The sequence below is a fragment of the Sinohyriopsis cumingii genome, chromosome 13 (assembly GCF_028554795.1).
Source record: "Sinohyriopsis cumingii isolate HCF-2022 chromosome 13, ASM2855479v2, whole genome shotgun sequence".
In the NCBI taxonomy this organism is placed as follows: domain Eukaryota; kingdom Metazoa; phylum Mollusca; class Bivalvia; order Unionida; family Unionidae; genus Sinohyriopsis; species Sinohyriopsis cumingii.
The window spans coordinates 42,420,117-42,432,798 of NC_142973.1; the positions used below are offsets into that span (position 1 = coordinate 42,420,117).

Genomic DNA, 12,682 nt, shown 5'->3' on the forward strand with positions numbered 1-12,682 from the left:
TTAAAATAAGGTGATTAATGGCTTGTATCTTACTGCAAGTAATAAATGATACCTTTATCAAAAATAAGATCAGTACAAGGTGGCTTAGGAGGGAAATTAATGTTACTTGATATTTATGACAGTTTTATGTATCATATACATTTAGACTAATTTACACCAATAGTGATAATACATGGTTTAACTTGTGCACCTAGTATTAAATAACCTGTTTTAAAAAAGTAAAAATCAGATGGAATTATTTTGTTTAGTTAATAATGCTAATTCTCTTGAACCATTACAAAATATTGTATCCAACTGCAGATAATTTGACAAAATGTATTTTTTTTAGAATACTAGTTGTTATGTACAATGTAGAAAGTTAAAGTGCAACATACAAGTTTAATATTATTTTCTAAAGGGAGTGGAGGTTTTGGTGGTTAGTGATTTATGATAAATTTGGTGTGCTGTGACCATCTTGCAAGTTTTTTTTTTTTATTGTAGGGAAACATTGATGAAGCAGATAATCCCAACACAGGAATTGGAGCATTTAGATTCATGCTGGAAGCCAACAGGGGAAGGACAATGCTGGAGTTCCAGGAATTAATGACAGTGTTCCAGTTGCTGCACTGGAATGGCAGCCTTAAAGCCATGCGTGAACGGAATTGTTCAAGACAGGAAGTTCTGGCACATTATTCACACAGAGCCCTTGATGATGACATGCGTTCACAGATGGCCTTAGATTGGATAGCAAGAGAACAAGAAGCACATGGAATAATTGCAAAAGAACTGGTTATTGCAGAGAAGGAGTTAGAAACTGCTAGATTAGCGGGAAGGGAGTTGAGATTTTTCAAAGAAAAGAGAGATATTCTGGCATTAGCCCTAAGTCAGATTGGACCAGCAGAAAGCTTGGCGTGAGATGCATCAGATTTTTTCCACGTTAACGCAAACAATTTGTACATATTGTTTTGAATTTGTTTTCAGTGTATGGAATACGTCAAGTTTCTAAATTTTCATGCACGAAGAATTAAAGTCTCTTTAACAAAAAAAATGTTTGAAAAGACAAACCCCTACAGTTTTCTGGAAAAAAATACATCACAAAATAAAAAATTATATCTACAGACCTTGACAACATGCTCAGTTATTTTGATTCGGAAAAAGAATTTCAATTTCAGTTACAGTTTGCAGCAAATGATGGAAATTCCTGTATCAGTCATCCATTTTTGCAAGTCATAATTGGTAATATTTTGAATTTGATATCAGTCTTGTATTGATGGAGCATATTGTTTTACTGGAATTTCCATTACATAGGACCATGTCTCTAAAAAAATTTTTTTTAGTTTTAACTGTAATTTACATTCATTAACCTACTGCAAAAACTGAACTATCATGTTGTCAAGGTTTGTATTAACATGGTGAAGTATTTTTTTCTCACAAATACTGGAATGATGTATCCACATGGTTATGTTGAACTATAGTTTAATCTGATAATGCAGCAACAAAAAAGGCAGCTGCATTGATACACGGTTAGATATTTCACTTAAAGATGGTGGGGGAAGGGTAGCCAGTTTTTAGCAGATCTTTTTTCTACGAGTGACATCAACAGGATGAGTATGTGTTAAAATGTTATGGTAAAGTGTGTTGATGTTCTTTTTGCAATTCATGTACAGTCAGAGTACATTATAGAATGATAACACAGGTGGGGCACCACGTTTTGCACAACCTTGTACTTACAAGTTAACTTCAAGAACTTCGTTGCTGTCATTTATGAATAATTTCACCTTAATCTTCAAGGAAACTTTAACCTACCTAAGTAGCTTTCAAAACAACCAAAAATAACACACTGTGTTCCTTAACAGTTTTTGTGGTCATCCAATTATAGTCCATTATTTATTATCAGTAAGTTTTTTTTTTCTTTCCTTCTTTCCTTTTTTGCTTATTTCCTAGATAGGCAGAAAAGTACATTTGACTCATGGTTAAAAAAAAAAACCTTTTCCCAAATTCTTTTAATTCGAGGGATATTTCACCATACTAGTATTGCAGACATATTTACTCTTTTACTGTCATAATAGGTTGCTTCTATTTCTAATAAAGGAATTACTAGCCGTATAGCTAGCTTTTTCCTCAGCAATACATGGTGAAAATATAGCATCTGTTTATTTTAGCTGATACTATTTGATATTAAACTACTTTATCTGCTTATTTCTTATTATTATTTCACATAAATACAATTTTATGTCGATAAATTGTCAACTGTTTTTAACAAATCTTGCAGTTAGATACTATGTTGCAAAATTCTACTATGGGGAGACAAACCCACTCAAGCAAGGGAGAAAATTTAAGCAGTTCATATATAGTGAAAACTTGATTCATATTGTAATTTATTTCTTATAATTAAATCCATGAATATCAAACCTAATTTTAGTGTCTGCAAACAGTGCATGATAACAGTTGGATTTTGGGTTCCAAGATTAAATGTCTGGTTATATTATCACCCTTTTAAAATTGGTATTCAATTTTCAACATAGAGTTTTAATAGGTTCTTTCTCTTTTGAATTATTGTTACTCGTACTTTTCATGAGGCGAGTCCAATACAATGTGTTTATAGCTTTACAAGTCAAAGACCAGAAAAACTTATGCAGTGGTCCTGGATCTGTCCAGCATTCATTGTCTGTTATCACTACTGCTTGTAAACTAAGCAGAGAAGAGTCATGAATCTTGGCACACAATTTCATCCTGAGGTCTAGTTGGTTCGAAATGAAAATGGTGATCCCCAGACATCATAAACTATACTGACATGGGGTTTTCAGTAAAAGACTTCTCATGATATGTAGATGGTCCTAAATAAAAATGTTGCCATGTGACATCAGATATTGTGAGCATGTTATCATGCTTGTTATTACATCTCCTTCTGAAAGAATAGTCATATTTACATGGATTTTTGGCTAAACAATTTCTTTTGAAATGTAAATGGCACCAAATAAAAATGTTGCCAATGTAATGTCAAATGTGGACAGCATGTTATAACACTTGTTATCACATCTCCTGAAAGAATAGTCCTATTTACATCAATTTTTGACTAAACAGTGTCATTTGAAATGTAAATGTTCTTAAATGAAAAGGGTGCCAATACTAGTTCCAACATGACCACCATGGTCTTACTATTGCAGTTTTGACAAGTCTTACGACATTTTGAAAATCTTACTTTCACTTTTCCTGAACAGATGGTCATATCAACCTAAATGATAATAATGCCAGTTTGATTGCCAACATGGTTGCAGTATCAGCAGTTATTTTAGCTACTTCTAAATGGATTGTGACTTTGGCATGTGGTTTTCATTTAAAGTATTCCTATGATACATAGTTTCTCCAGTGAGAATAGTTTCTCCAGTGACAGTAGTTTCTCCAGTGACGATAGTTTTTCTGACCATCTTAATTTTATCATGGCTACTCCTCCTGAATGAAATTTTTTTATGAACACATTGTGGTTTCAACAGAAACATTTCTTATGATGCTTGGTGTGTCCACAATAAAAATGGTGCTGATCAAAGCCTCATCAGATGGACCCATGGGGTGGAGAGCCAGCTTTGCAATTATTTTTTCATCATATTTTCTTATACACAAATAGATTCATACAGGGTTTTAATTTGTTTTTTGGGGTTTTTTTTCGCAATTTGTTGTTGGTTTGGAATGAAAATGGTGCTAATATGAACTCCCAGCTTGGTTGCTTTGGTGGCTATATTTTGAAAATTTTGTAATGGGTACAGCTCCCAAAAAGATGGTTCTATTGATGTGGAGCTTTTGCAAAAACACTTACAGCAATATGTAGTTTAACCTATTTTAAAATCATGACTTGCCTTCAGAATGGTTGCCTTGACAGTCACCTTGAAAATCTTTTATATGTACTTCTCAGTGGATGTAGTATTGAGATGGGGTTTTCAGTAAGTAAAACTTTGATGACATGTCCTCAGTAGATGTAGTATTGAGATGGGGTTTTCAGTAAGTAAAACGCTTTGATGACATGTCCTCAGTAGATGTTAGTATTGAGATGGAGTTTCAGTAAAACATGACCACATGTTGCAGGTCCTCAGTAGCAGGTCCTCAATGAAAATTGTGAGGATCAGGCTTCTAATATGGCAGCCATAATGGCCATATTAAAACAAAATCTGTCACTACTCTCTTTAAATTAATGATGTCATTGATATGAAGTTTTTCATGAATCCCTTTGAGTAAATGGTGTCATTGATTTTTGCTAATCCATTTGAATGAATGATGTTATTGATATGAAGTTTTTCACAAATCCCTTTGAGTAAATGATGTCATTGATATAAAGTTTTTCATGAATCCCTTTGAGTAAATGATGTCATTGATATGAAGTTTTTCATGAATCCCTTTGAGTAAATGATGTCATTGATATGAAGTTTTTCATGAATCCCTTTGAGTAAATGATGTCATTGATATGAAGTTTTTCATGAATCCCTTTGAGTAAATGATGTCATTGATATGAAGTTTTTCATGAATCCCTTTGAGTAAATGATGTCATTGATATGAAGTTTTTCATGAATCCCTTTGAGTAAATGATGTCATTGATATGAAGTTTTTCATGAATCCCTTTGAGTAAATGATGTCATTGATATGAAGTTTTTCATGAATCCCTTTGAGTAAATGATGTCATTGATATGAAGTTTTTCATGAATCCCTTTGAGTAAATGATGTCATTGATATGAAGTTTTTCATGAATCCCTTTGAGTAAATGATGTAATTGATATGAAGTTTTCACAAATCCCTTTGAGCAAATGATGTCATTGATATGAAGTTTTTCATGAATCCCTTTGAATGAATAATGTCACTGATTTGGAATTTTGGCTAATCGTTTTGTAATAATTATGTCATTGATATGGGGTTTTAAAAAATGCCTTTGAGTGAATCATGTCATTGATTTTCACTAATCCTGTTGAATGAATGATGTCATTGATATGGGGTTTTCACAAATCCCTTTGAATGAATGATGTCACTGATTTTTGCTGATCCCTTTGTATGAATGATGTCACTGATTTTTGCTGATCCCTATGTATGAATGATGTCATTGATATTGAGCTTTCACTAATCCCTATGTATGAATGATGTCATTGATATTGAGCTTTCACTAATTCCTATGTATGAATGATGTCATTGATATTGAGCTTTCACTAATCCCTATGTATGAATGATGTCATTGATATTGAGCTTTCACTAATCCCTATGTATGAATGATGCCATTGATATTGAGCTTTCACTAATCCGTATGTATGAATGATGTCATTGATATTGAGTTTTCACTAATCCCTTTGAATGAATGATGTCATTGATATTGAGCTTTCACTAATCCCTGTGTATGAATGATGTCATTGATATTGAGCTTTCACTAATCCCTATGTATGAATGATGTCATTGATATTGAGCTTTCACTAATTCCTATGTATGAATGATGTCATTGATATTGAGCTTTCACTAATTCCTATGTATGAATGATGTCATTGATATTGAGCTTTCACTAATCCCTATGTATGAATGATGTCATTGATATTGAGCTTTCACTAATCCCTATGTATGAATGATGTCATTGATATTGAGCTTTCACTAATTCCTATGTATGAATGATGTCATTGATATTGAGCTTTCACTAATCCCTATGTATGAATGATGTCATTGATATTGAGCTTTCACTAATCTCAATGTATGAATGATGTCATTGATATTGAGCTTTCACTAATCCCTTTGAATGAATGATGTCATTGATATTGAGCTTTCACTAATCCCTGTGTATGAATGATGTCATTGATATTGAGCTTTCACTAATCCCTTTGAATGAATGATGTCATTGATATTGACCTTTCACTAATCCCTATGTATGAATGATGTCATTGATATTGAGCTTTCACTAATCCCTTTGAATGAATGATGTCATTGTTATAGAATTTTCACCACAAATCTTCTGGAATTATGTAATTTCTGTCTGGAATAAAAATGTTGAAGCCTAGCCACTAAGGGGTCCTGTTGTGAAAATTAAACTAATGTGACATTGGAGTGAAGACAAAATTCACAGCTTGCATTTTTGTACTCCACTGAGCATGTAAACAAAATTACTTTTACAGATACAAATGATACTTTAAGAAATTAAAAAGTGTATCGCAGTCCATTATTGATTTCAAGGTCTGAGGTTTTGGATGGGGTCTTAATGAATATTTGTATTTGTAAAACCCAGTCAGTGGGTATATCTGAAGAATGCCTTGAGAAATTCCAGTTCACTAATTTGGATTTCTTCAAAAGTATTAAATTATGGAGACAAGAAAACTTAGCATATAGATGTATCTTCATAGTATCTGAGACATATTCAGGGATCTTCAGATCATGATATCAGTAACACAGTTGGTAGAGCATGGGACTCATAATCCAAAGGTTGCAGGTCCAATACCTGCCCAAGCCAGCATTGATCAGTTGCCTCATATTTGTATCCTTGGAGAAGAGCACTCAGTTTCTATTTCCTTGGCATGGTCTAACCAATTAGGTATGAAAGGTGCTGTTAAACCTACAAACAATCCCTCTCAGGTCTCAGGCTCAAGGTCAGTGCAAAAGACAACAATGTTTGTACCGCATTTACCTTATGAAAATGTTAACTGAAAGATATTTGTTGTTACCAAATTTGATTTTAAAAATTTCAAGAAAAGTTAAGATGGTTTCAATACTAAGGAATTAAAATGAGCGAAAGAAGGCAAGAAACAGACTCATCATAATTCTTATAATGTCATTTTTGCCAGTAAAGTGTCTGTCCCTTCAAGGGACTCTTGTGTTGGTGGCTTTTATCAGGTCATTTATTGTTTAAGAACTAATGCATTTAGAGATTCAGTACTGAACTTTAAGAGTGCAAGCTTGCTTTTTAGTTTAGCTGAACTAATGTCTCATTTACATCACATGCTTTGTTTATTGCACAGTCCATTAACTCATAACAAATGATGTCATTCATAAAATATTTTGCATGTTGGCAAAGGGTTTATATATCCAGAAATAACTTATATCCCATGGAATGTAATTGTTACTGTTTCTTTGCTTTTTAAATGTAAGCATTAATTAAATTAATGAATTCATATGAGTTATAGACTGCAATATAAATTTTAAATTGTGTATAAAGCTGACTGTAAAAGTATATAATGATATTTCAGATATATTTGTTTTTCTTTATTGTGCTTATGTCCTATAATGTGCCTAAAGTTGAATTGATTTGTCATTTTCCATGTACAGATATAATAATTCATGTGTTCTGTGGAAAGATCATTCTTATCATAGTATATAAGAGATCTGTGAGATCTTGTTTTACAAGGATATTTTATATCTTATTTTGTCTAGATCTGCATTTTTTTCTTCTAAATTGAGCAAAAACTTGTAATTATGTTTACATATTTTCAAAGCTTTTAAGTTCATTTTTATGTATAAACTACCATGAATTCATTTATTTCCTTGATTATCAGTTTTTGTTGATTGGAATACTTAAATCAATGAATTGGAAAAGGGTACTATCATTTCCACAGAAGGGTAATTTTAATTATGTCTTAGAATTTTTTTTTTTTTAGCAACCACAACATTGGCAACAAATAGTATTTCATGAAACAGTGAAATCACAATACTTTCATATCCACAAACATTTATTTTTCCACCCATTTTTGACTAAGTCAGGTATATTCAATCAGTATCAATAGGTATTGAGATTTCTTTCCTTGAACAAGTTTTTATTTCTGAAAGAAATGTTTAATATATCTAGTCAAATGAAAAATCTGTTTAATAGTTTGCTCAATCTCCAAGGCACACTGTTGTTAGACTAATTGTCCAAGGCTGAAGAGTTTACGATATCTGTTTAATTTAAAATTACAGTGAACCCCACTATAACACAATAATTGGGGTAAAAAAAATTGGATCGCGTTAATAGCGGGGTCGCGTTGATGTGGGGTTTTACAGTATTTCTCTTTTTTCAGAGAACAACGCATTGGCACATATAAGTTTATTCATGTCTAATGCATATCATGAATATGGTATCAACACCATTTACTGTCATGCCGTTGTGGCATACGATTCATCCATAATGCATGTAATACCATTGAAAAATTGCATACAGATTTAAAATATTCAATAATTTGGTCACCGATAATTGCGTCTAATTTCAGCATCTAATATCATACCATCGTGGCATGCATTTAATCCATAACACATGTAATACCATAGAAAAATTGCATACATATTTAAACTATTCAGTAATTTTGTCACAGATCATTAACTGCAAAATTAGGTTAAGAAAGATGAAGTACATGTATGGTTACGTTCCAGGGTCTATGAATGGTGTCTGTACAAATTTCATACTGCTAAAATTTTCTCATATGTGTTTCCATGTACCTTTATCCATTTTAAGTTCCCAATAATTAACACTTGTACGCCTATTCATTTGTACAGCAAGAATAATTAACAAACAACACATGCTTTCAGCATGCATATAACTTTTACTTAAGATTTTGTGAATATCAAAAGAAACATGTGAAAAATACTTTTATAAAGATTTTTAAGCTGAACACATGTACAATTTCCTACCCTTTCAATTTCCAGCTAATAAAGTGGACATTATTTACTGGTTAATTGATTGCGTCTAATAACACTGCCAAGCCCAGCAAGCATGTTGGCGACTTTCGTTTTTTGATGTTTATTATATGGTACGAATCTTTCATCAACCACCGCATAGTCTGCTGCTTGTTTGTGTATGCAGTTAAAGAAGAAACACATGTCGGCTATTGTTTGAGCAACGAATGTATACAGAATTAATTGAAGACAATCACAAAGACGACTTTGGCTTTACTCATGGATCAGTAACAAGTAACATTTCCAATAATGTTTATTTTGGCATAACACTTCAAGTACCTGGTAAAATTGTTAAATTTCAGAAGCCACGTCATGACCATATTATATTCGAATTCATGTGCGAACTCTTCCCCCAAATGATAATAAACATTTTACACACTATTTCTCGTACTTTAAAAAGATTTTTTTTTCCGGGTACAAGAAAAATACATGTACGTGTATTTAAAATTTCAGGAACCATGCCACGATCATATTATATTCAAATTCATACACGATCTCTTCCCCAAAACGATAATATCTTTTTTATACACTATTTCACATACTTTGAAGAAATATTTTTTTTTAAATGTGCGAATGAATATATGAAATTTCAGGAGCCATGCCACAACCGCGTTATATTTGCGTTATAGCGGGGTCACACTGTACCATGTTTTAACACCCTAGCAAATAAATAGGCTTCAAAAGCCAAAACTTTTTTCTGGAGCATAGTTATGTACTAGAAGTGACTTTTCTGTTCATTGTTGTCCTTAGCCAGTGTTTTGAGAGTGCTTCACCCTGCCCTCCTAACACGGTACTTCTTGCACTTCTGGTGTCTGGGTGGGGTGGAGTGGGGAGACAATACCGTAGTACTTTGATTTTACTGTATCACATGCACCCAGCTACAAATAGCATTAACTCAGACCTCTTGTTGCATAATATGCAGGTAGATCAATGTCTACATATAAATATAAGTAAAATGAACAGTGATCAATGTCTCTGTACAAATATAAGTAAAATAAACAAAGTAGACCCAGGTTGACAGCACAGATGTGACTGCATATATGGGTCATCATATAACCATGAGGATACTAAAACAGTATGTGACTGCATATATGGGTCATCATATAATCATGAGAATAATAACACATTATGTGACTGCATATATGGGTCATCATATAATCATGAGAATAACACTTTATGTGATGGTATATCTAGATCTACATACCATCATAAGAATGTGGTAGGTGGAACAAAGGTGCAGCGCATCGATGGCATAAAAATGAGCACTGTTATGCAAAGGAATGTTATTTCTTCATTATAGTGTTGAAAGCACTGTGACTCGTGTGCAGCTTACATGCATGCATGTACATCTCATTGCTTACCGAAAGAGTGCAATAACTTTCTACTGATACCATTACCTCGGGAATGCATATATGTTGTAAATTGTGTGTCACCTGTACATTGTACTTAAGAAGACTTTTCTTTTCAATAATGTGTGTGATGTAACTGGCCTGCTGGTGTTTACTCACAAGACCATATTCAGCAGTATCTCCATGTACATTTTGAAGTAAACATGGATACATTTCAGGCTCCAAAAATAAAATAAAAAACATCACCCGTCTTTATAGTGTGCATAAAACAAACTTTTTTTATAACTAATACATCACTATTCTATGAAACAATTCGATTCCAAAATGACATGTGTCCTGATCACGATAATCATCTGTGATTTAGATGTTCTCATAAAATAAGCACAGTAATCATGTTTTCTTCTCACACTAATTAGCTTTCCTCAGCTTCTGCTAATTTTCTTGCTAAAACCAGGCCAGAACTGCATGACCAGCTCGTCTACACCAGGACTAAAGCAGTACAACAGTATTGCTGAGGTCTGTTTTGGTGCTGTGACCAGAAACTTGCTTTACATTTAATTCATTGTTCAGGTGTGTTGGTAACTGCTTATTTGTATTGAAAGAAAAGATTCCTGTTTATAAGACAGCAGAAAACCAAAGTCACCATAACATTTGAGTTGTGATGGAGTCTTAACCATATTTCTGGTCATAAGTGCCAGAACATACCCTGCGCATACAATTATGCAAAGGAGCACCCAATACAACACCAGAAGAATTTGAAGATATGTGTGCTAATTGTAATGTTTAAATCTCAGATATGAAAAATGTGTCTTATGCAAATGTTTTTTTTTTCTTTTTTAAATTATAGAAAAGGAAAAATATCATCAGTCAATGTTATCTTTTTCTCGTTAGAATTATTCTTTAATTAATTACTCTTTTTTTCTTAAATCCCCTATTTGGAATGTGCTAGGGATAGATGAGTTACCCTTGTACACATATCATCCATAAGTATGTACCGTATTCTGCTGGGGCATTTGTATTCCATGGACATGTTTCTAGTTTTTCTATGAATGTATATTTTTGGATTAATGTAACATTATATTGCTAGATATGAAACGTGTAACACTCCCTATCATTTATGGATCATTTTATGCATATAAAACATATGAGATCTGTAGATTTTTATGCATATAAAACATGAGATCTGTAGATTTTTATGCATATAAAACATATGAGATCTGTAGATTTTTATGCATATAAAACATGAGATCTGTAGATTTTTATGCATATAAAACATGAGATCTGTAGATTTTTATGCATATAAAACATGAGATCTGTAGATTTTTATGCATATAAAACATATGAGATCTGTAGATTTTTATGCATATAAAACATATGAGATCTGTAGATTTTTCTGAGAAACCAGGTAGCTCAGATGGTAGAGCATCATAGTTGTACCGGTAATTCAAGGATCACAAGTTGAATACCTACCCAGAGCAGCCTAGAGCAACTGGTCTGGTGTGTCCTTGGGAAATTCCCACTTACCGGTAGTTCCTGTATCCTTGGTATGATAAAGCCAATAGTGTGTCTAAAGTGCCATTAAAACCAATGAACTATTTAATTTGCTAATTTTGTGAATGTGAAAGCACATTTATTTTCAGCAAATTTTCACTCTAATTACTCTCATATGTCCTTGTAAATCAGTTATTTTTTTCTTTTTATTATTGTTTGTCGATAGTTTTGTTGTTCTAACTCTGCATAATAGTCTTGTGTAAATAAAACAACAGAAATATAAAACATCTTTTGTTTTCTTTTTTCTTTTCCTAAATGGGCAGCAGTTAACTTATGTCAGCAAATTATTACTTATGAAATCTATTATCCTCCCAGGATGTAATAACAGTGGAATATAACTTGTGCCTATCCCTCTGACTCTGCCTGTGTCTCAGTTTGCAAGCATTACTTGTTTCTGTAGCATAACTCTCAAATCATTCAAGATAACTCCATGAAACTTAGTAAACATCAGACTTTTGGTCCAGATTTGCTATTCACATATCTTCTATTTCAATATTTTTCATGTTTTACTATCGATCCATCCATTCATTTTCCACACTTCTATTTCTGAAGCAAAACACCAAAACATCTCAATGAATTTGGGGAAATGTTAGACTAGTTGTGGATATGTGCCTTGTGATATCACAACTCTTTATTTTCAAATTTCTTTTATTGTTTCTGTTTCTTTGTTCCATTACACTTGCATTTCTAGAACAGAACTTTAAAACTGTTCAAGATATCTGTATGAAACTAGAGTCACTGTTCGGCAAGGGGTGTAGATGTGTCTGTCACAGGTACTCGGTTTGAATATTGTTATACATTACAATTATACATGGTGGTCGGAACATATAGTGTAGATGTGTCCGTCACAAGTCACCCCTTTGATGCCCCATCACAACAGTGGCATATATTGTACATGTCTGTGACTAGTCTTCAGGTTGAATATTGTTATGTTGCATGACAACAGTGGTAGGGGCATATAGTGTAGATGTGTCTGTCACAAGACTTTAGTTTGATGCTCCATCACGACAATGGTAGGGGCATATAGTGTAGATGTGTCTGTCACAAGTCACCCCTTTGATGCCCCATCACAACAGTGGCATATATTGTACATGTCTGTGACTAGTCTTCATGTTGAATATTGTTATGTTGCATGACAACAGTGGTAG

At 33.0% G+C, this 12,682-nt stretch overlaps 1 protein-coding gene across 1 annotated transcript in view; it reads left to right on the plus strand.

Moving 5' to 3' along the window:
• LOC149785293 (protein limb expression 1 homolog) overlaps nt 1-11,759 on the plus strand; it is a 50,467-nt gene extending 38,708 nt beyond the window's left edge. The window contains exon 4 of the mRNA XM_089979169.1: nt 481-11,759. Within this exon, the coding sequence (XP_089835295.1) occupies nt 481-894 (414 nt within the window). The 3' untranslated portion in view covers nt 895-11,759. The remainder of the gene's footprint in view (nt 1-480) is intronic.
• Nucleotides 11,760-12,682: the final 923 nt, after the last annotated feature.